We start from the raw sequence: 23,550 nt of genomic DNA, 5'->3' as shown, positions 1-23,550 counted from the left end.
GCGCTCAGACATAAACGCAATGTGACCCTAGCCTAAGCCAACACATGAGGAAACAGCAATGAGGAACTGGGGCCCGAGGGTCATCAGAGCCCAATGGGGCTAGTAGGTTCCCCACAGCCCAGGGCCATAGTGTGCAGACCCCTACACAGTCAGCATGGGATTCCAGCCTTGATTTATGGACTGAGATAGATGACAGGGTTTACCTATCTTAAAGGGGTTGTGCCGGGGCTAAACCGTGGGTAACACCAGAGAGCAGGAAAGGAGTGAGGAACAGGGGTACTCAGCCGGGGATATGGGAATTTTAAGAGGCGAGTCTTAGATTCTCCCAGTCTATTCCTCCCAGCGCACAACAGGTATAAATTGTAAATATGCTGCAAACTGTACACTAGATGGTACAGAGCAGCGATACACAATATATTACATATAATATGAGATATATACTCATAACAGAAAAAAATAAATAAATATATATATATATATATATATATGCACCTGCGGCACATGGGGTATAAAGAGATCCATGCAAGTGCTGTAACAACCCCACCGAGATGTACAGAGCTGATATACATGTTATTCATATATACACACATATATAATACATACACAACATAAACACACATATAAAACATACTTTACAAATACGCACAATTCATACATGACAAGACATATATACACACATTATACATACATATACACACATATTATAGAAATATAATCCACAGACACATATATACACAACATAAACACACATAATACATATGCAAATACACACATATTATAGATATATAATACATACACAGATTATACTGATATACTAAACATACACACATTAGATGCACAACATAATACACATATAAACACACAGAATACATAACGACCTGTAATACTATTACACAAATAGGAATATACATATATATTATAGATATATAACATACACACACATGTAATACATATATACACACATTATACACTACACATACGCATGTAATACATATATACACACATTATACGCTACACATACGCATGTAATACATATATACACACATTATACACTACACATACGCATGTAATACATATATACACACATTACATACATGCAATACACACATTACATACACAGTGCTGTACCTTGAACTTGGCACAGCCTTTCTTTCTGAGCTCCCCCATGTTACTGCAGCCGATCCCATACTTCTCAGTCCCTGTCACTGTCCTTATTTTAAAATACTTCATGCGCTTCCCCATTGCCTCCTACTACACTGCACATTGGGGTACAACTTCCTATCGCGCATGCGCCTCCTAATCAGACGGTCGAGCGAAGAATACATCGCTTCCTAGGCTATCCTCAAACGCATGCGCACTATCTAAATCTAGAGTTCACGCATGCGTACACGTCAATATGGGCTTCTCCAGTGAACTACATCTCCCAGAATCCCTTGAGGTTGGAAACTGTTGTCATCAAGCGGTGGTTATGGAGATGACTACGGGGATATAGCAGCCGGAACTGATGTGCCGCCCGGCGGGTGATGTCCTGGGAGCAGTTCTGGGTGGGCTGTCAGCTACTGTTATGGGGCCTTCTCTGTGCTGAGCCTGGGGGAAGTCTGGAAACAGAGAGGAGGACATTACTGATTGCTGATATTGTGCTGCCGCCCTGTGTGGTGCCCGGAGGAGCAGCCTGAGGTACACACCCAGAGGTACAGCCTGAGCTTCACCCCAAGGTACATCCTGAGCGTCACCCCGAGGTCCAGCCTGAGCGTCACCCCGAGGTCCAGCCTGAGCGTCACCCCGAGGTGCAGCCTGAGCGTCACCCTGAGGTGCAGCCTGAGCGTCACCCCGAGGTGCAGCCTGAGCGTCACCCCGAGGTGCAGCCTGAGCGTCACCCCGAGGTCCAGCCTGAGCGTCACCCCGAGGTCCAGCCTGAGCGTCACCCCGAGGTCCAGCCGGAGCGTCACCCCGAGGTCCAGCCGGAGCGTCACCCCGAGGTGCAGCCGGAGCGTCACCCCGAGGTGCAGCCGGAGCGTCACCCCGAGGTGCAGCCGGAGCGTCACCCCGAGGTGCAGCCTGAGCGACACCCCGAGGTGCAGCCTGAGCGTCACCCCGAGGTCCAGCCTGAGCGACACTTCGAGGTGCAGCCGGAGCGTCACCCCGAGGTGCAGCCTGAGCGTCACCCCGAGGTGCAGCCGGAGCGTCACCCCGAGGTGCAGCCTGAACGTCACCCCGAGGTGCAGCCTGAGCGTCACCCCGAGGTGCAGCCTGAGCGTCACCCCGAGGTGCAGCCGGAGCGTCACCCCGAGGTGCAGCCTGAGCGTCACCCCGAGGTGCAGCCGGAGCGTCACCCCGAGGTGCAGCCTGAGCGTCACCCCGAGGTGCAGCCTGAGCGTCACCCCGAGGTACAGCCGGAGCGTCACCCCGAGGTGCAGCCGGAGCGTCACCCCGAGGTGCAGCCGGAGCGTCACCCCGAGGTACAGCCTGAGCGTCACCCCGAGGTGCAGCCTGAGCGTCACCCCGAGGTACAGCCGGAGCGTCACCCCGAGGTACAGCCGGAGCGTCACCCCGAGGTGCAGCCGGAGCGTCACCCCGAGGTGCAGCCTGAGCGTCACCCCGAGGTGCAGCCTGAGCGTCACCCCGAGGTGCAGCCTGAGCGTCACCCCGAGGTGCAGCCTGAGCGTCACCCCGAGGTGCAGCCTGAGCGTCACCCCGAGGTGCAGCCTGAGCGTCACCCCGAGGTGCAGCCTGAGCGTCACCCCGAGGTCCAGCCTGAGCGTCACCCCGAGGTCCAGCCGGAGCGTCACCCCGAGGTGCAGCCGGAGCGTCACCCCGAGGTGCAGCCGGAGCGTCACCCCGAGGTGCAGCCTGAGCGACACCCCGAGGTGCAGCCTGAGCGTCACCCCGAGGTCCAGCCTGAGCGACACTTCGAGGTGCAGCCGGAGCGTCACCCCGAGGTGCAGCCTGAGCGTCACCCCGAGGTGCAGCCGGAGCGTCACCCCGAGGTGCAGCCTGAACGTCACCCCGAGGTGCAGCCTGAGCGTCACCCCGAGGTGCAGCCTGAGCGTCACCCCGAGGTGCAGCCTGAGCGTCACCCCGAGGTGCAGCCTGAGCGTCACCCCGAGGTGCAGCCGGAGCGTCACCCCGAGGTGCAGCCTGAGCGTCACCCCGAGGTGCAGCCTGAGCGTCACCCCGAGGTACAGCCGGAGCGTCACCCCGAGGTGCAGCCGGAGCGTCACCCCGAGGTGCAGCCTGAGCGTCACCCCGAGGTACAGCCTGAGCGTCACCCCGAGGTGCAGCCTGAGCGTCACCCCGAGGTACAGCCGGAGCGTCACCCCGAGGTACAGCCGGAGCGTCACCCCGAGGTGCAGCCGGAGCGTCACCCCGAGGTGCAGCCGGAGCGACACTTCGAGGTGCAGCCGGAGCGTCACCCCGAGGTGCAGCCGGAGCGTCACCCCGAGGTGCAGCCGGAGCGTCACCCCGAGGTGCAGCCGGAGCGTCACCCCGAGGTGCAGCCGGAGCGTCACCCGGAGGTAGAACCTGAGGTACAGCCGCTTTTTGCACTGTATATTGTGTGATGATGGCGTGCAGGACACTGCAGATGTCTTTTATATGGTGGATCTGTCATCCCAGGACACGGCTAGGAGGAGTAGTGCCGGTACTCTCATTACTGGAGTGACGGGACGTGTGTAGTATAAGTGCCGGTACTCTCATTACTGGAGTGACGGGACGTGTGTAGTATAAGTGCCGGTACTCTCATTACTGGAGTGACGGGACTTGTGTAGTATAAGTGGCGGTACTCTCATTACTGGAGTGATGGGACTTGTGTAGTATAAGTGCCGGTACTCTCATTACTGGAGTGATGGGACTTGTGTAGTATAAGTGCCGGTACTCTCATTACTGGAGTGATGGGACTTGTGTAGTATAAGTGCCGGTACTCTCATTACTGGAGTGACGGGACGTGTGTAGTATAAGTGGCGGTACTCTCATTACTGGAGTGACGGAACGTGTGTAGTATAAGTGGCGGCACTACCATTACTGGAGTGACGAGACTCGTTTAGTATAAGTGGCGGTACTCTTATACTACACGAGTCCCGTCACTCCAGTAATAAGTGGCGGTACTCTCATGGTAGCACTGATAGGACCTTAATGTGGTGAGTGCCGGTGCTGTAATCTTAGGACTTGTTCTTTTTTCCATCTTGAGTCCCCGCTGTCCTCGGTTTTTATCCGTCCTTCCCTCCTTGTGTCTCCTCTCATCCGCTCTGCGCGCCGTCCTCTGCTTTTATCCTTACCCTCCATGTGTCTCCTCCATTCCTCTTCTCTGTCCTCTGCTTTTTTTTCTTCTTACCCTCCTTGTCTCTGCTCTCGTCTGCTTGCTGTCTTCTGCTTTTATACATCATACCCTCCTTGTGTCTCCTCCGCTCAACGCTTCATCCTCTGCTTTTGTCCTTCTTACCTTCCTTGTGTCTCCTCCGTTCAACGCGCAGTCCTCTGCTTTTATCCTTCTTACCCTCCTTGTGTCTCCTCCGCTCTACACTTCATCCTCTGCTTTTATCCTTCTTACCCTCCTTGTGTTTCCTCGTCTCTACACTCCGTCTTTTGCTTTTATCCTTCTTACCCTCCTTGTGTCTCCTCCGCTCTACGCTTCATCCTCTGCTTTTATCCTTCTTACCCTCCTTGTCTCCTCCGCTCTATTCTTCATCCTCTGCTTTTATCCTTCTTACCCTCCTTGTGTCTCCTCCGCTCTACGCTTCATCCTCTGCTTTTATCCTTCTTACCGTCCTTGTGTCTCCTCCGCTCTACCCTTTATCTCTGCTTTTATCCTTCTTACCCTCCTTGTGTCACCTCCGCTCTACACTTCATCGTCTGCTTTTATCCTTCTTACCCTCCTTGTGTCTCCTCCGCTCTACGCTTCATCCTCTGCTTTTATCCTTCTTACCCTCCTTGTCTCCTCCGCTCTACTCTTCATCCTCTGCTTTTATCCTTCTTACCCTCCTTGTCTCCTCCGCTCTACGCTTCATCCTCTGCTTTTATCCTTCTTACCCTCCTTGTCTCCTCCGCTCTACGCTTCATCCTCTGCTTTTATCCTTCTTACCCTCCTTGTGTCTCCTCCGCTCTACGCTTCGTCTGCTTTTATCCTTCTTACCCTCCTTGTGTCTCCTCCGCTCTACGCTTCATCCTCTGCTTTTATCCTTCTTACCCTCCTTGTCTCCTCCGCTCTACGCTTCATCCTCTGCTTTTATCCTTCTTACCCTCCTTGTGTCTCCTCCGCTCTACGCTTCGTCTGCTTTTATCCTTCTTACCCTCCTTGTGTCTCCTCCGCTCTACGCTTCATCGTCTGCTTTTATCCTTCTTACCCTCCTTGTGTCTCCTCCGCTCTACTCTTCATCCTCTGCTTTTATCCTTCTTACCCTCCTTGTCTCCTCCGCTCTACGCTTCATCCTCTGCTTTTATCCTTCTTACCCTCCTTGTCTCCTCCGCTCTACGCTTCATCCTCTGCTTTTATCCTTCTTACCCTCCTTGTCTCCTCCGCTCTACGCTTCATCCTCTGCTTTTATCCTTCTTACCCTCCTTGTCTCCTCCGCTCTACACTTCACCCTCTGCTTTTATCCTTCTTACCCTCCTTGTGTCTCCTCCGCTCTACGCTCCGTCCTCTGCTTTTATCCTTCTTACCCTCCTTGTGTCTCCTCCGCTCTACGCTTCGTCTGCTTTTATCCTTCTTACCCTCCTTGTGTCTCCTCCGCTCTACGCTTCATCCTCTGCTTTTATCCTTCTTACCCTCCTTGTCTCCTCCGCTCTACGCTTCATCCTCTGCTTTTATCCTTCTTACCCTCCTTGTCTCCTCCGCTCTACGCTTCATCCTCTGCTTTTATCCTTCTTACCCTCCTTGTCTCCTCCGCTCTACGCTTCATCCTCTGCTTTTATCCTTCTTACCCTCCTTGTCTCCTCCGCTCTACACTTCACCCTCTGCTTTTATCCTTCTTACCCTCCTTGTGTCTCCTCCGCTCTACGCTCCGTCCTCTGCTTTTATCCTTACCCTCCTTGTGTCTCCTCCGCTCTACGCTCCGTCCTCTGCTTTTATCCTTACCCTCCTTGTGTCTCCTCCGCTCTACGCTTTGTCCTCTGCTTTTATCCTTCTTACCTTCCTTGTGTCTCCTCCGCTCTACGCTTCATCCTCTGCTTTTATCCTTCTTACCCTCCTTGTGTCTCCTCCGCTCTACGCGCCGTCCTCTGCTTTTATCCTTCTTACCCTCCTTGTGTCTCCTCCGCTCTACGCGCCGTCCTCTGCTTTTATCCTTCTTACCCTCCTTGTGTCTCCTCCGCTCTACGCTTCATCGTCTGCTTTTATCCTTCTTACCCTCCTTGTGTCTCCTCCGCTCTACGCTTCATCGTCTGCTTTTATCCTTCTTACCCTCCTTGTGTCTCCTCCGCTCTACTCTTCATCCTCTGCTTTTATCCTTCTTACCCTCCTTGTCTCCTCCGCTCTACGCTTCATCCTCTGCTTTTATCCTTCTTACCCTCCTTGTCTCCTCCGCTCTACGCTTCATCCTCTGCTTTTATCCTTCTTACCCTCCTTGTGTCTCCTCCGCTCTACGCTTCATCCTCTGCTTTTATCCTTCTTACCCTCCTTGTCTCCTCCGCACTACGCTTCATCCTCTGCTTTTATCCTTCTTACCCTCCTTGTGTCTCCTCCGCTCTACGCTTCGTCTGCTTTTATCCTTCTTACCCTCCTTGTGTCTCCTCCGCTCTACGCTTCATCCTCTGCTTTTATCCTCCTTACCCTCCTTGTCTCCTCCGCTCTACACTTCACCCTCTGCTTTTATCCTTCTTACCCTCCTTGTGTCTCCTCCGCTCTACGCTTCATCCTCTGCTTTTATCCTCCTTACCCTCCTTGTCTCCTCCGCTCTACACTTCACCCTCTGCTTTTATCCTTCTTACCCTCCTTGTGTCTCCTCCTCTCTACGCTCCGTCCTCTGCTTTTATCCTTACCCTCCTTGTGTCTCCTCCGCTCTACGCTTTGTCCTCTGCTTTTATCCTTCTTACCTTCCTTGTTTCTCCTCCGCTCTACGCTTTGTCCTCTGCTTTTATCCTTCTTACCCTCCTTGTCTCCTCCGCTCTTCGCTTCATCCTCTGCTTTTATCCTTCTTACCCTCCTTGTGTCTCCTCCGCTCTACGCGCCATCCTCTGCTTTTATCCTTCTTACCTTCCTTGTGTCTCCTCCGCTCTATGCGCCGTCCTCTGCTTTTATCCTTCTTACCCTCCTTGTGTCTCCTCCGCTCTACGCTTCATCCTCTGCTTTTATCCTTCTTACCCTCCTTGTGTCTCCTCCGCTCTACGCTTCATCCTCTGCTTTTATCCTTCTTACCCTCCTTGTGTCTCCTCCGCTCTACACGCCATCCTCTGCTTTTATCCTTCTTACCTTCCTTGTGTCTCCTCCGCTCTATGCGCCGTCCTCTGCTTTTATCCTTCTTACCCTCCTTGTGTCTCCTCCGCTCTACGCGCCATCCTCTGCTTTTATCCTTCTTACCTTCCTTGTGTCTCCTCCGCTCTATGCGCCGTCCTCTGCTTTTATCCTTCTTACCCTCCTTGTGTCTCCTCCGCTCTACGCTTCATCCTCTGCTTTTATCCTTCTTACCCTCCTTGTGTCTCCTCCGCTCTACGCTCCGTCCTCTGCTTTTATCCTTCTTACCCTCCTTGTGTCTCCTCCGCTCTACGCTCCGTCCTCTGCTTTTATCCTTCTTACCCTCCTTGTCTCCTCCGCTCTACGCTCCGTCCTCTGCTCTTATCCTTACCCTCCTTGTGTCTCCTCCGCTCTACGCTCCGTCCTCTGCTTTTATCCTTACCCTCCTTGTGTCTCCTCCGCTCTACGCTTTGTCCTCTGCTTTTATCCTTCTTACCTTCCTTGTTTCTCCTCCGCTCTACGCTTTGTCCTCTGCTTTTATCCTTCTTACCCTCCTTGTCTCCTCCGCTCTTCGCTTCATCCTCTGCTTTTATCCTTCTTACCCTCCTTGTGTCTCCTCCGCTCTACGCGCCATCCTCTGCTTTTATCCTTCTTACCTTCCTTGTGTCTCCTCCGCTCTATGCGCCGTCCTCTGCTTTTATCCTTCTTACCCTCCTTGTGTCTCCTCCGCTCTACGCTTCATCCTCTGCTTTTATCCTTCTTACCCTCCTTGTGTCTCCTCCGCTCTACGCTTCATCCTCTGCTTTTATCCTTCTTACCCTCCTTGTGTCTCCTCCGCTCTACGCGCCATCCTCTGCTTTTATCCTTCTTACCTTCCTTGTGTCTCCTCCGCTCTATGCGCCGTCCTCTGCTTTTATCCTTCTTACCCTCCTTGTGTCTCCTCCGCTCTACGCTTCATCCTCTGCTTTTATCCTTCTTACCCTCCTTGTGTCTCCTCCGCTCTACGCTCCGTCCTCTGCTTTTATCCTTCTTACCCTCGTGTCTCCTCCGCTCTACGCTCCGTCCTCTGCTTTTATCCTTCTTACCTTCCTTGTGTCTCCTCCGCTCTATGCGCCGTCCTCTGCTTTTATCCTTCTTACCCTCCTTGTTTCTCCTCCGCTCTACGCTCCGTCCTCTGCTTTTATCCTTCTTACCCTCCTTGTGTCTCCTCCGCTCTACGCTCCGTCCTCTGCTTTTATCCTTCTTACCTTCCTTGTGTCTCCTCCGCTCTATGCGCCGTCCTCTGCTTTTATCCTTCTTACCCTCCTTGTGTCTCCTCCGCTCTACGCTTCATCCTCTGCTTTTATCCTTCTTACCCTCCTTGTGTCTCCTCCGCTCTACGCTCCGTCCTCTGCTTTTATCCTTCTTACCCTCCTTGTGTCTCCTCCGCTCTACGCTTTGTCCTCTGCTTTTGTCCTTCTTACCCTCCTTGTTTCTCCTCCGCTCTACGCTTTGTCCTCTGCTTTTATCCTTCTTACCCTCCTTGTGTCTCCTCCGCTCTACGCTTCATCCTCTGCTTTTATCCTTCTTACCCTCCTTGTGTCTCCTTTCCTCTCCTTCTCTCTTTGTCCAGTTTCTTTTCTCCTACGTATCATTGGGGGACACAGGACGAATGGGTGTTATGCTGCTGCCACCAGGAGGACACTAAGTTAAACACACACAAAAGATTAACTCCTCCCCTGCAGTATACACCCACAGGCTGGACAATCCAGAGCCAGTTCTTACTTAGTGTCTCAGGAGGCACTTGGGTCCTCAGGACCCCACCAATTTTTGTTTTTAACGGAAGGGAGCGACAGGCAAATTTTCAGCTCTGATCTCTCCCGCACCAACAACGGGCAAGTACATGGAGCGTTCCTCCTGTATCCTTTCCCGCGACGATGGATGCCAGCCCTGGCTCACTTTCCAGTGTGGCGACGGTTCCCTAGCGTTCCGATCTCCCTCCCTCCCTGTCAGGCGACCACGGGGACTAATCATCCACCTAAGTTTCCTGGAGCCAGGGCACAGCCGGACAGATTACCATGGCGTCCGTGCAGCCGCCCACTGCACCACCACTGAACATAGCGGATGTTGCACGGCGGCAGAAGCTCTCCACCCTCTCCCTACTAAGGTGAAGGTGGATGGAGCATCGGCCCCATCGCACAAGGTAAGTGCGGGGGCCGACCAGCTGACAGGGGACCGCCCGTTCAGGGATCCACTTTCTAATGCGGCGCTGCAGCCGCGGAGCACGGGCAATTCGGCGCTCTGTTAGGGCGGTGGCACTGTTTACCGTCCCTGGTCCGGATTCCACCACGGACATTCTGTGGCACATAGCAGGGAATATGGCAGCGTTCCGACGCGCATAGCAGGGAATCCACCGCCCGCCCATGACACGCCCCCCTCCCTCTCTCTCTCCCTCTCTGGGCACTTCTCGTTCCCGAGAAGCGCCCTTCTCACATCTCGGCGGCCATCTTGGACCAGGAAGTGCGCTGGCGGCTCTGCAGCACCACAGCGCACAGGACTTCAGGATCTCTCTGCCAAGCACCGCGGAACTTGGTGAGACGCACTCATTAGGATTGTCTCTTCCCCTGCCAGTACGCTCACTTTATGGCAAAGATGTCACAGTCTAGGCAAAAACGGACTGGAAAGACCCACTCTGTTATTTTTGCTGTGTGCACCTCCTGCAAGGTATCTCTGCCCCGAGGTCACTCTACCCCGCTGTGCTCCGCCTGCGAAATGTCTGCGGCACAGGATACTCCGGCCTCTGACCCGGAATGTAGTGAGCCTAGTACCCCCGCATGGGCGTCCTCCCTCGCTCGATCTGTGGCATCCTTGGAAAGGACGATACAGTCCCTCCGTGACCCGTCCCTTACCCAGGGCGCTTCCACGGATGATGTAACGCGGCCTAAAAACCCCTCTCGGCCTAGAGGTCGTTCCGTTTCCAGAAGCCCTCTCTCATCTAGAAAGAAGTCCAGGGTAATATCTCCGGTCCGTGATCAGCCCTCCGGCTCAGAGAGCGAAGTCTCTCGTCACTCATCCCCAGCTCATAGCAGGGAATCCTTTCTGGACGACGCATCCAGCATGTCCTGTTCCCCAGAGTATCGTCACGACCAAGAGACCCTAGATTCTCTCATAAACTCGGTAAGTCAGACGCTACAGTTAGAGGAGGAAACCCCGTCCAAGGCGGTTCATCCCGTGTCATTCGGGCGAACCACAAAGGCTCATAGATTTTTTCCTACGCATCCTCAATTCAAGGACATTGTCGATCTCCACAGAGTCCGTCCGGATAAACGCTTCTCAGGTCAGAAGGCTATGCAATTGAAGTATCCGTTTGCTCAGGACCTTGCTAAGGAGTGGTCTCAGTCACCCTCCGTGGACCCGCCAGTGTCGCGGCTAGCCACCAAGGCGGTTCTATCCTCCTCCGAGGGCGCGTCCATCAAGCATCCCACTGATAGACAAATTGACCAGATGGCTCGCTCGGCTTTTGAAGCTTCCTCGGCTTCTCTCTTCCCTTCTTTTGCCGCCACATGGGTTGCAAAAACCATGACCCATTGGGCCGAGTCTTTAGCCTCTACAGCACTACACGCCGACTTACCCCCCGAGGTTTCACACCTGGCCACTCAGATTGCCAGAGCGGGGGACTTTGTAGTTTCCGCATCCTTAGACGCGGCCAACTGTGCCTCACAGGCAGCGGCCAATGCTGTCACGATCCGCAGATCCCTTTGGCTCAGGGACTGGAAAGCGGACTCAGGATCCAAAAAATCTCTCACGTCCCTTCCATACCAGGGCGAACGCCTTTTTGGGGACAAACTAGATAAAATAATCGCAGACTCCACAGGGGGAAAGAGCAAATTCCTTCCCCAGCAACGGACCTTTCGCCCCTTTCGCAACCAACAGGGACGAGGCCGATATTTCCGTTTCGGCTCCAATTGGTCCAATCCTCCCTCCGCGCCACCCGGCGCCGGGAGAGGTCAGCGCAAGGACAGAACCTCCCAGCCATCTTACAAACCTTCTCCCTCTTGGAGAGGCAGACCCAGACAACAGGGGTCCAGGGGGCCCAGACCTAACAGGTCTCCACCTCAATGACTCTTGGCAGACGCCAAAGGACACCGACAGAGTTGGCGGCCGCCTACTCTTCTTTCGGGACGCGTGGCTCTCGGTAGTTCCCGACCGATGGGTCCGCGAACTGGTATCCTTCGGTTACAAGATAGAGTTTGTCTCTCTTCCCCCATCTCGTTTCTTCCAGTCCCCTCCTCCCAGAGCAAGGGTCCGTCAGTATTTTCAGGCCATAAGATCGCTATGGGAAGACGGGGTCATCATCCCGGTACCTCAGAACGAGAGGTACCAAGGTTTCTATTCCAATCTTTTCATTGTACCAAAGAAGGACGGCTCAGTACGTCCAATATTGGACCTCAAGCTCCTCAACAAGTACGTCCGTGTACGTCAATTCCGTATGGAGTCCCTCCGCTCGGTAATTGCCTCTCTGGAAGAGGGCGAGTTCCTTGCATCTCTAGATGTTCAAGACGCTTACTTGCACATTCCCATCCTACCGTCTCATCAGCGCTTCCTCCGCTTCGCGGTCCAGGGGCACCATTTTCAGTTTGTCGCCCTACCTTTCGGGCTGGCCACTGCTCCTCGGGTGTTCACCAAGGTCATGGCAGCTGCCGTGGCCATTCTACATGCTCGAGGCATAGTGGTGTTGCCCTACTTGGACGACATCCTCATAAAAGGCCCCTCTTTCCGGTCCTGTTCAGAAGCGGTAGACGTCACTATAAATACCTTTTTACGCCTGGGCTGGAAAATCAATTTCAAAAAATCTTCCCCAGTCCCGGCCCAAACCATATCCTACCTGGGAATGATCTTAGACTCCTCTCAGGGTCTAGTACTTTTGCCTCCGGAAAAGGTATCCACTCTTCAGAGAGAAGTCCGGAAGCTTACTCAACCTCGCTCTCACTCCCTACGCTTCTCCATGAGGGTACTCGGCAGGATGGTGGCGGCAATGGAGGCAGTGCCCTTTGCGGTTTTTCACCTCCGTCCCTTACAACACGCCATTCTGGCAGTATGGGACAGGAATCCCGCCTCGCTCGACCGCCGTCTCCTTCTCTCTCGCCCAATCAGACAGTCCCTCAGGTGGTGGACCAAGAGGTCCTCCCTGACTCGGGGGAAGTCTTTCCTTCCGGTGCACTGGCTGGTTGTCACAACGGACGCCAGTCTCTTCGGCTGGGGTGCAGTGTTCCAGCGCCACTCGACTCAGGGTCGCTGGTCTCCGCAGGAGTCCCAGCTGCCCATCAATATCCTAGAGATTCGGGCAATCAGACTGGCTCTCCATCATTTTCAGCCGTTCCTCTCCGGCCGTGCGGTCAGAGTCCAGTCCGACAACGCCACTGCGGTAGCCTACATCAACCGCCAAGGGGGCACTCGCAGCAAGGCGGCCATGGTCGAGGTGACGCTAATTCTCCGCTGGGCCGAGACACATCATTCCATACTCTCAGCAGTTTTTATCCCAGGCGTGGAAAACTGGGAAGCGGACTTTCTCAGTCGCCACAGCCTCGATCCCGGAGAGTGGTCTCTCCATCCCGCAATCTTTCACCAGATATGCTCTCGATGGGGGACCCCGGACGTGGACCTAATGGCATCTCGCCTCAATTGCCAGGTTCCCGTCTTCATGGCCAGGTCTCACGACCCCTCAGCCTTCGGAGCCGACGCTCTCGTCCTCTCATGGCAGGGTTTCAGACTCCCATACATCTTTCCCCCAATTCCTCTTCTGACAAAGGTGATCAGGAAGATCAAGGCAGAACGGATCCCAGTACTTCTCATCGCTCCGGACTGGCCGCGCAGGACATGGTATGCCGAGATGGTTCAACTGGTCTCAGACGTACCTTGGAGGCTGCCGAGTCGCGCAGACCTCCTGTCTCAAGGGCCCATTTACCACCCGAACTCAGAGGCCCTGTGTTTAACGGTGTGGCCGTTGAGTCCTGGGTACTGAGGCAGAAGGGGTTGCCCCAGACGGTGATATCTACCATGCTCCGCGCACGCAAGCCTTCTTCTATGCGCATCTACCACCGCGCCTGGAAGGCATACTTCGCCTGGTGCAGGAAGCGGGGACGTTTCCCCCTCCGTTTTTCTATCCCTCACATTTTGGAATTCCTCCAATCAGGCGTAGACTTGGGTCTTGCTCTCAGCTCTCTTAAGGGCCAAATTTCTGCTCTCTCGGTTCTTTTTCAGAGAAAGATTGCAAACAGATTGCAGGTCAGGACCTTCATCCAGGGTGTTTCTCATATGGCTCCGCCTTACAAGATGCCCTTGGAACCATGGGACCTGAACCTAGTTCTCTGTGCTCTTCAAGAGCCCCCCTTTGAGCCCTTGCATGAAGTGTCTTTGCTGTTCTTGTCTTGGAAGATTGCCTTCCTCGTGGCTGTCACGTCTATTAGACGTGTCTCTGAGCTGCCAGCTCTGTCGTGCCGACCTCCTTTCCTCGTGTTCCACCAGGACAAGGTGGTTCTGCGGACATGTCCGACTTTTCTTCCGAAGGTCGTTTCCTCCTTCCATCTTAATGAGGAGATTGTCCTTCCCTCACTGTGCCCTGCTCCTTCCCACCGCACGGAAAGGGCGCTCCACACTCTGGACTTAGTGAGGGGTCTCAGACATTACGTCTCCAGGACTGCGTCTCTCCGTAGGTCAGACGCCTTGTTCGTTCTTCCGAAGGGGCCACGGAAGGGACTACCCGCTTCCAAGGCCTCCATTGCCAAGTGGATTCGTTCCGCCATCCAAGAGTCCTACCGTGTCAAGGGTCACGCCGCACCTCCGGGGATCAAGGCTCATTCTACCCGGTCAGTCGGCGCGTCCTGGGCCATCCGGCACCAGGCATCGGCAGCACAGGTCTGCAAGGCTGCTACATGGTCCAGTCTACATACGTTCACGAAGCACTACCAGGTGCACTTTCAGGCTTCGGCAGACGCTTCCGTCGGTAGGCGAATCCTACAAGCGGCTGTGTCTCATCTGTAGTTTGTAGGCTCGCTCAGCATTTATAACTTCTGGTGACCCACCCAGGGACTGCTTTGGGACGTCCCATTCGTCCTGTGTCCCCCAATGATACGTAGGAGAAAAGGAGATTTTTGTGTACTCACCGTAAAATCTTTTTCTCCGAGTCATCATTGGGGGACACAGCACCCTCCCTGTTAGCCTAGTTGGCTCAATTGTTCTTTTCAGTCTGTGTTTTGACTATGACATGTTTTCTGTTTGTTAACTGGCTTACTCCTACTGCTTTGTTACCGAACTGGCTCTGGATTGTCCAGCCTGTGGGTGTATACTGCAGGGGAGGAGTTAATCTTTTGTGTGTGTTTAACTTAGTGTCCTCCTGGTGGCAGCAGCATAACACCCATTCGTCCTGTGTCCCCCAATGATGACTCGGAGAAAAAGATTTTACGGTGAGTACACAAAAATCTCCTTTTTTTTATCCCCATGAATCTATGAGTTTTGGAGCACAGTGGGACATGTCAGCAATTTTTTTTTTTCCTTAATGTGGACCATCGGTCAGCAGAAAAAACCTGAGACCTGGACTGCTGAATAGAAGATATGTCTGTGTGCGGCCGAGGGGCTCATGTCTGACCCCCACCCCACTGTATCGTGGCTTCTGTGTGATTTAATACCCCTGAAGGTGTCTGTAGTGGCGGTGAGCAGCAGAGACCTCGTAGGGAGCCACTGATAATCCCAAGTCTTATGTTTCCTATCAGATTTCTGTTATTCCTCGACCTGGACGTGGTGGTCATTAATCATCCTGTATTTCGTCCTCCCCCAGTGTTATCAGTGTACGATCTCTCGCTCGGCTGCTCTCCAGCCCATCTCCGTGACCAGGATTTACCCAGATTTCAGTGAACCCATTACTAAGCTGTGATGCCATCTGGCTGCGTCACTATGAGGATTGTACTGTGGGGGTATCACTGTGAGGGTGCCATCACTGTCTGTGGTGCCTGGTCGGTGTCCCTGTGATGCAGCTCAGTGGGTGCACAGTGTGCCCCCCCCAGGGCCACTTATCCTCCTCTTCTAGATCTGTATATCAGGTGCCAGGTGTCTGCCCTCCATGGACATCGGTGGCCTCCTGGAGGGCAGCATCGTTGCTTTTAACCTATTGTATGATCTGATCGGAGGGCGTTTGACTGCGGAGACTTCCACTGATGCTGGGGATAGTGGTGAGAGACCCCCATTTCCAGGAGACGGAGTAGTGCATGCACAGTATCTCGCACTCCATAGGAATCTATGGTAGACACAGCAGAATCTGCTGCATGCATCTTTGCAAGTGTTGACCCTTTATAAGTGCTGCCCGCACTGGCTGTGCAGGTGCAGCGAGCTCTTGCCTGTCTTGGCTTTGCAGCACCATTATTGGCTTGTGTGCTCAGGACATGATTTCTGCTTCTGTTTTCTTGCAGGGTCCTCAATTCTCCAGGATGCCACACAAGATAGGATTCGTTGTGATCAGCTCCTCTGGCCAAGAGGATGGCTTCAGTGCCAAAGAGTTAATGGTCCATGCACCTACAGTGAGCGGCTGGAGATCCCCCCGGTAAGGTGCACACTACGCCATGTTTTACCCTTACCAATTCCTAAATTAATGTCCCAGCTTATTACAGAATAGGAAGGAAATGTAAGACTTTGCTTCATCACTAGAATCGGGACCCAGAATACCCTTTAAGCAATGCCCAATTTTAACCCCATCCGTCACTTCAATTTTGTTTTTTGCTATTTTGTTTCTTTTTTTCTTCCCTTATTCCAAGAGCCATAACTTTATTTTATCATCAACATATGAGGGTTTTGTGTTTTTGTTTTCTTTTTGCCTTTGTATTGATTAACATTGTAGGGCCCATAGAATGTTTTAATCACCCTTTATTGCTTTTTTTTTTTTTTTTAGTGAGGAGAGGCTATAAAAAAAATGGCAATTCTGGGTTGTTGTTTCTTGCTTTTCAATGCATAAAATTAGGGCTAAATGATTTAATAGTTTGATAGATTGAACTTTTGTGGCAAAAGGCGTTAAAAAAAATATGCTTAATTTTTATTTATTTCTAATTATTGTTTTTCTTTTTTATATTTTTCAAGAAACATATTTTTTTTCCTTTTTAGTCCCCATAAATTTGTAATCATTTGTTCTATATCTTGCAGTACCACAGTATGGTATTGCTTTCTATAGTGAAAATGATGATCTTGGCCTCATAGGACCACCAAGATGGCAGGGGCGGCGGTCTTCAGCACACCCCATACACCCACACCCAATGTGTGCCATATATGTACAGCAGGTGTTGGGAAGGGGTTAAAGACACTTCACCTCCGACCTTCCAGTCGCAGTGTTTTTCAGCATTGATAATCCTCGTTTGCGGTTTCAGTCTTTTTATTGTATTTTATATTTTTTTTTACATAGGTTTTGTCAGTATCCTCAAGAAATCATCATACAAATGGTGGAGAGATGCCGAATCCGGAAGCTCCAGCTCCTCGCTCACCAGTACATGATCTCGTCCAAAATCGAGTTTTACATTTCAGAAAGTCTTCCAGAATACTTCACCCCTTACCAGACGGAGCGGTTCCGGAGGTTGGGGTGAGTGCATTATCCATAAGGTTTGCATTTAAAGGGTTATTTCCATCTTGCTAACTTATGGCATAACCACTAATATGCTGTAAACGGATGCAGGTCCCCCCAGTGGAGTCTCCAGCACATGGGCTCTGCAGCACACTGCTGTCAATGGGGAGGTAGTCAGTAATTCCCATACAAATGACTGGAGCAAGCTAAGGAGAATCAAAATTATTGGAAAAAAATTGCTTATTTTTTATTTTTACTGCTTTAAAATGCCAAAAAAAATTGCAAAGTTGGTCATGGGGTTTAGGAATTATTTTTAAATGTCAATTTTAAAGTGTTTTCTCAGGATCGAGCGCACCGCTCCTCAGCCTCATGGCTTCTTGATGATTGAGGGTCCCGACCGGACGCATGGCAGTGGCGATTGTCTGACCTGTGCTCTCTCCGATTATACTACATGAGTCAGCTTTGCCTCTGCAGCGTTGGAGGGGCTCAGGGGAACCGAAACTGGCCAGATCCAGCCATCTGGGCAGCCTCAGAGTGATGCTTCCAAACCCTAAAGCAAAGAGTTTGTAAGCGCTGCGCTCCGTACCTAGGAGACCGACCACCTCTGAAGGACTGTAGAAGTGGCCAGTAACCTAGGCAGCCATCAGCAAGTCATAGAATTAAAATTCCTTGCATTAATGAGAACTGATAGGATTTTTAATCAGGAGCAAAGTTGGTTATTTTTCACAAGTGCTTTGCAATTTTAACCATTGAAAGGGATTTTTGAGCAATCAGTTAAGCCATTTCTAAATTAAGTTGAATTCCCCTTGTAAAATATAAAATTAAAAAAACCATGTATACTCAGACCCAATCCCGGCGATGTGGATGCCCGGTGTCGTATCATATTGTTATGCCACGTACCCCCTGTAGCCGGTTAGCAGTCGCTGTTGCTGCGCTCTATATTTAGGGACTTTAAATTTGTCCCCTATATGATTGAGTGTCCGTGTAATACAAGGGCTGCCCAAGTCATCCAAAGGGAGCTATTGTTATGGAGCGGCTCTCTGTTCTTGCTAATAGAGGGGGGGCTTTAGTTGTAGCATCAGTTATACGCCCTTATAAAACATGGGGATGGGATTTAACTACGTGAATTTCTAGACTCTGATGGAAGGTATAGCGAGTGTCCAGTGCAGAATGTCATTCCATAATCATACCAGCAGATGGTGCTGATGGTTAGTTCTTTGCCTGAGAACTCCCTAAAAGACCGGGTACTAGTGACAATGAACGGCAGCACGGTGGGTTTCTGGGGGCCCCAGTATCTTCTGTCCTTAAAGGGATTGTGCCCTTGGTACCGCTCTACAGGCTATTATAAAGATACAAACCAAGCTATACCCTCCTTCCTCCGTTCCATTGGTGAGTCTCTGCCGCTGCTCCCGTTGACTGGCATTGGTTGCAGTGCTGACGTCATATTGCCAATCAGTTGGTGTGATCCAGTATGGGGAAAGAAGCTTTGGTTTGGAGGTTGCTCACTCCGTACCCAATGATATATGTCATCAAGGGTTTTAATTATTTGTGCAACTATATACACTCCTAAGAATTGAAATGGCAGCACCAATAAGGCAAAATCATGGACCATTTACATACACAGGCGCATTGATGGCTGCCGTGGCTGTAAGTGCCGGGATTTCTGCACAAGACGCTCACACTCCAGACTGAAGAAATCCAGATATATTAATCATTTTTTATCATTTGTATATAATTAGCATGTCTATCCTTCCTTTGATTTCCATAATTCCATGGCTTTTCCTTCCTGGTGCTACAATTTCAGTGTTGATGAGCGTAGTTCAGGGTCCCAGTGGCTCTACAGTGGGTGCTGTGTAATGATGGTTTTTTTCAGGTGAATCTACCACTTCACCCACTGGAAACAGACGATTGCTGGGAGTTCCAACAGCGACACCTTCATTCAGATCATTGTTAGAGCTCTTGCAGAAGATCGTGTTATCGGTCCGAGTTCAATCGTGTAAAACATCTTCTATAGGGCCGTGTGCACGTCTGATTTTTTAAATTTTTCTTTCTTCCGACATTCAAGGAAAAAGTTGCAGCATGTTCGAGTTTTATCTGCTATTCCGATCACACTCTGCCATGCAAGTCAATGAGTCCATGGACAACATCAGAAAGCACTCAGATGACATCTGAGTTCAGTCTGATTTCCATGGACTGACAGAATGGAAAAGATGGAGACATTTTTGTTTTCTCCATCTTCTCATCTGAGAGAATCAGATCACACTGTGCTGACACTGGGGTCAGGGTGTGATTCTCATAATCAGCCCTATGGGAGAATCTACAGCCGTCGACATGAGCCCTTAGTAAAAGCTGTGTCAGTAATGGGAGAGTCAGGGTCGGTAAACGTGCAGCAGAGATCTAGTGTCAGAGATTTGCCTCCAATCCGACACAATCTGCAATGTGTTTCTTGTTGACGTACCGTTTAGTTCTCTCGTTTAGCATCTGTCTTACATTTACTTGGTTAATGGTTATTACCGTGTATTACTTTGACAGCCTTGTGTCTCTGTTTCAGCTACGTAGCGCTCTCAGATAATGAAAAGACCATCTACAAGGCCCGGGAACTGAAGTCTGTGTACGTGGACGCAGTGGGGCAGTACCTGAAACTGATCTTTCATAAGAACTATGCCAATAGATACAATCTCTACAATCAGGTATCTACAAATCTCATCTAACAAGTCATATAGTAAGTTATTCTCTATCCCATTTATATAGGGTAGGGGATAACGTGCTGATTGCTGGGGATTAGTGATGAGCGAGTATACTCGTTGCTCGGGTTTTCCCTAGCATGCTCGTGTGGTCTCCGAGTATTTGTGAGTGATCGGAGATTTAGTTTTTGTCAACAGCTGCATGATTTATGGCTGCTAGACAGCTTGAATAAATGTGGGGATTCTCTAGCAACCAGGCAATCCCCACATGTACTCAGGCTGGCTAGCAGCCATAAATCATGCAGCTGAGTCGACAAAAACGAAATCTGTGAGCGCTAACAAATACTCGGAGACCACCCGAGCAAAGAGTATACTCACTCATCACTACTGGGGGTCCAACTTCTGTGATGTCCAGCGATTCTGAGAACGGGTCCCTCCGTGTCGTATGGATGAACATGCTCAACCTCCTCTTCATTCGTTCATTGTCTATGGAACTGCCAGAAATAATGGAGCGATGTGCTCACATTTCTCCAGCAGTCCCGTTGACAATGGATGGAGTACAGGTCCAGCATTAAACACTGAGCTGCAGAGCCAGGTACCTGGGATCCATAGCCTCATTCTCAGAATTGCAGGGGGTCCCAGCAATCAGTTTGATTTCCCCTATCCTATAGATCGGTAATAACTGATATTTGTGGGAACTACCATGCATGGGTATGTATGGAGGCTCCTCAGTAGGAAACATACACTTTATATACAAGGAGTCTGCTTACACAGCAATTGTACAGTATATTTCTGTTGTGAGCATTGCTCTATTCTATTTATTCTATGCAATAATGGAGCTGAGCGCCACATAGGGAATCCTAATCCAGCCTCTGAATAACACACGGGTTATTACAGTTCATGATCTGCCTTTAAATCAGCTAACAAAGAGTAATCTGAAGCCAGTGCTTTGTTTGCCAGACTCTTATGAGATGTGGGCCAAACCAGCCGTCGGACTAGCTGACCATCTAATGTGTGTGTGGCCCTCCTAAGTCCTCCCCGACAGATGATGTTGGGGGAGAGAAGGATTGGGCAGTTGGAATTTCTTCCTTTCAGAGCAGATAGGCCGCTGCCAGGGGCTGTCTCCTCTTTCCCCATTGAAAATACACGCACACTTGGACAAGCTGAAAGCACAATGTGTATGGGGGAGACGGGAGACATAGCTGTCAGCTGACAGATTGTTTTCCCGGCGGCTCTCATGTGTATGGCCAGGGAGCGGCGGGCACGAGACAGCAAGTATGTGATCTCCATTCATGCGGTCACATGCCAACTAGATGGGCGCAGCCTCACTCAATGCAAGTGAGTGTATTAAGCGAGACTGGACAATTCTAGTTAGAATGAGGCCGGAAGTGTGTAAATTGTATCTTAACCGCCCGGTGCCGTCACTGTAGAATCCTGACAGCGCGCACTACATGCAATGTGAGGATTCACAAGTCTGCAGTCACATGCAATGACTGCAAACTTGTAGCCTATGGCTGGACAACGCCTTTATCTTATTGCAGGTTCTTGCTCCGTGTCATTCAGATGCCACTTATTGGATTTCTAATTTTCCTTTTATTTCCAGGTTGCACTAATAGCAATAAATATAATTGGCGATCCTGTGGACTTTAACGAAGAAAACCTGGTAAGCCCCGATTCTTAGAGACCCTTTGATAAAGGAGTAAAGTATCTATAAAGCTCATCTCTCGGTAGAATATACCACCCTTGTTTTATCAATGCAGCAGTGGGAGGAAGAATGTGATTGACAGCAACAGTCCCATTATAACAGCAATAAGCAGAAAAACCCCTTGTTTAATTAAAGGGGTGGCCTGTGTTCCGGACAGTGGGCTTTCCAGGAGGCAGACCCAAGACTGTCTTCTAATAAGTTGTTAGAGCGTCTGTAGGATTACTCTAACAAGTGCCCTTGTCCAAAAGTGACACGGGGGCAATGCAGATGAGGCCTCTATAGCGATAACCTTTTCTGGCTTCACTCTGAGTCGTCTCTTTGAGGTGTATGATTATTACACACTCTGTCTAATGGATGTTATAGCCTCTGATTCCCTTTAATGAGGACTTTACACTGGATTTTTTTTTTATTTAAACTAACTACCTCCTCTACTTTCCGCCGTTCCATTGATTCTGGAACAGTTTTTCTTTTTCTTCTGTGCCCCTCTGTTCCAAAGTTATGCCCCCCGGAAATAATGATGCAAATTTTTCCTGACCAAAAAAAAATGGCGTAAACCACAGAACTTGTGGACGTTTTCTTTTTTTTCTTTTCCTGTGACACTGGTCAATCAGAACACAGCCACGCCACAGAGAAGTTCCGTGGTGCATGCCCAGTTGTTGGAAGGGAACATTTCTAACATTATTACTGGGGGCATAACTTTGGAACGGAGGGGCACAGAAGAAAAAAAAAACTGTACCAAAATCAGCGAAGCAACAGAAATCTGAGGAGGTACTCGGGTTAAATAAAAAAAAAAATAGAGATTGAAGAGTTGAAGATGAAGCATCATATGATGTCTTCAGTAGACACAAAGATCTATAATGTCTGCATTACGTGTAGCTTATGTTGTTTTACTTTGTGGATTCACACTGCTGTAACGAGTCTGTATTTGCCACTGACTGTCTCTTCATCTTTTGACAGCCGACCAGAGATAAACTTATTGATCAGTACCTGGGGAGCAGCTTGGAGGATGCTGCCATTGACACATCATATGCTGGGTAAAAAATCAAATTCATCATCAAAACAGCCTGATCAGTTCATTAAAAGCTATGGACACCTTTGCACTCAGTAGTGACAATCTCCACACTGTATACCATCATGCCTATCGGTGTAAGTCTATAATGCACCAATAATTCATAAATCATCTACATGGAAAAAAAATTTGCAAAAACAATATTTTTTTAGCCCCAACTACATGCGGTACAGTTAAAATAAATACAATGAAATCATTTCCCTCAAAAATGGATATCCCCGTTATAAGACAATGATCCATATCGCATAAATAAAACCTAAATAGCACTTGAATATCCATGACGGGTCGGCTCGCTTCCCCCCACTCCCCAGGATTTGCACCACAGTCCTGGAATGTCCAATTTGCTGCTATTCGCTGATTTTTTTTTTTACTTTGCAGGAAACCCGATGCCATTTCCCCGCTCGATGACTTGGCCTTTGATATGTACCAGGATCCAGAAGTGGCACAAATAATTCGCAAATTAGATGAGAAGAAGCAAGAAGCCGTCCACCATGAGCACTACGACTACGCCAAGAAACTGAAGCAAGCCATTGCCGATCTGCAGAAGGTGGGGGCTCCGTACTGTCGACAGAAGTGAAGGAAATGTGGAAAGACTCATCCTGTCAAAGTGCCGGCGTCTTCATATATAATTCTGTGAGCGATGACTGTAGCCTAAGACTGAAAGCTGGCAGCGCTCGGGAAGAATAAAATAGCCGGGCTTTCAGTGCAGAGGTCGGACAGTGTCCAAATGCTATTTACCTGTAGATTAACCCTATATCTGCAGGTTAATAGCATTTGATAAAACGATAGTTTCCCTTTAGAAATATCCTACTCTTGTATACAGCGCCTAATCAAGCCTATGTGTCACCATGGTAACAGACTACAACCAAACCCTGTGTAGTCTGATCCAGCAGTCATATTCCCTTTCATCTCCTTCTTAACAGCATATATTTGGTAGGCCACCAAGAACTAAGGCCCAGTTGGACGGCAATGTGACTGCAGGATCCGACCACACAGCTTTTGTTTGTAGTCTGTTACCATGGAGACACAGTTCTGCGCACTGTGAGGATTTACCAGTCTGCAGTCATATAGCGAGACTTGTAAACCAAGGTTGGACAACCCCTTTAAGGTAGACGGACCCTGTAACATTTA

General features: G+C 50.3%; 2 protein-coding genes across 8 annotated transcripts in view; one reads left to right on the top strand and one right to left on the bottom strand.

Moving 5' to 3' along the window:
• DFFB (DNA fragmentation factor subunit beta) overlaps nucleotides 1-1,380 on the bottom strand; it is a 35,780-nt gene extending 34,400 nt beyond the window's left edge. For all 3 annotated transcript variants that reach the window (XR_013213227.1, XR_013213228.1, XM_077250313.1), the window contains exon 1: nucleotides 1,129-1,380. Coding sequence is in view for 1 of the 3 variants with exons in the window: in XM_077250313.1 (XP_077106428.1) it covers nucleotides 1,129-1,242 (114 nt within the window). In the remaining 2 variants the exon portion in view is untranslated. The remainder of the gene's footprint in view (nucleotides 1-1,128) is intronic.
• CEP104 (centrosomal protein 104) overlaps nucleotides 1,355-23,550 on the top strand; it is a 70,923-nt gene continuing 48,727 nt past the window's right edge. The window contains exons 1-7 of one of the 5 annotated variants that reach the window (XM_077250309.1): nucleotides 1,355-1,715; nucleotides 15,826-15,956; nucleotides 16,806-16,979; nucleotides 19,513-19,651; nucleotides 21,249-21,308; nucleotides 22,308-22,384; nucleotides 22,798-22,966. In XM_077250309.1, coding sequence (XP_077106424.1) covers nucleotides 15,844-15,956; nucleotides 16,806-16,979; nucleotides 19,513-19,651; nucleotides 21,249-21,308; nucleotides 22,308-22,384; nucleotides 22,798-22,966 — 732 coding nt within the window. In that variant the 5' untranslated portion in view covers nucleotides 1,355-1,715; nucleotides 15,826-15,843. Of the gene's footprint in view, nucleotides 1,716-3,506; nucleotides 3,528-15,825; nucleotides 15,957-16,805; nucleotides 16,980-19,512; nucleotides 19,652-21,248; nucleotides 21,309-22,307; nucleotides 22,385-22,797; nucleotides 22,967-23,550 lie in introns of those variants that run through there. The other 4 variants (XM_077250310.1, XM_077250308.1, XM_077250311.1 and 1 more) reach the window with 4 other exon arrangements.

The sequence above is a fragment of the Ranitomeya variabilis genome, chromosome 4 (assembly GCF_051348905.1).
Source record: "Ranitomeya variabilis isolate aRanVar5 chromosome 4, aRanVar5.hap1, whole genome shotgun sequence".
Taxonomy (NCBI): Eukaryota; Metazoa; Chordata; class Amphibia; order Anura; family Dendrobatidae; genus Ranitomeya; species Ranitomeya variabilis.
This window is presented reverse-complemented; position numbering and strand designations above follow the sequence as displayed.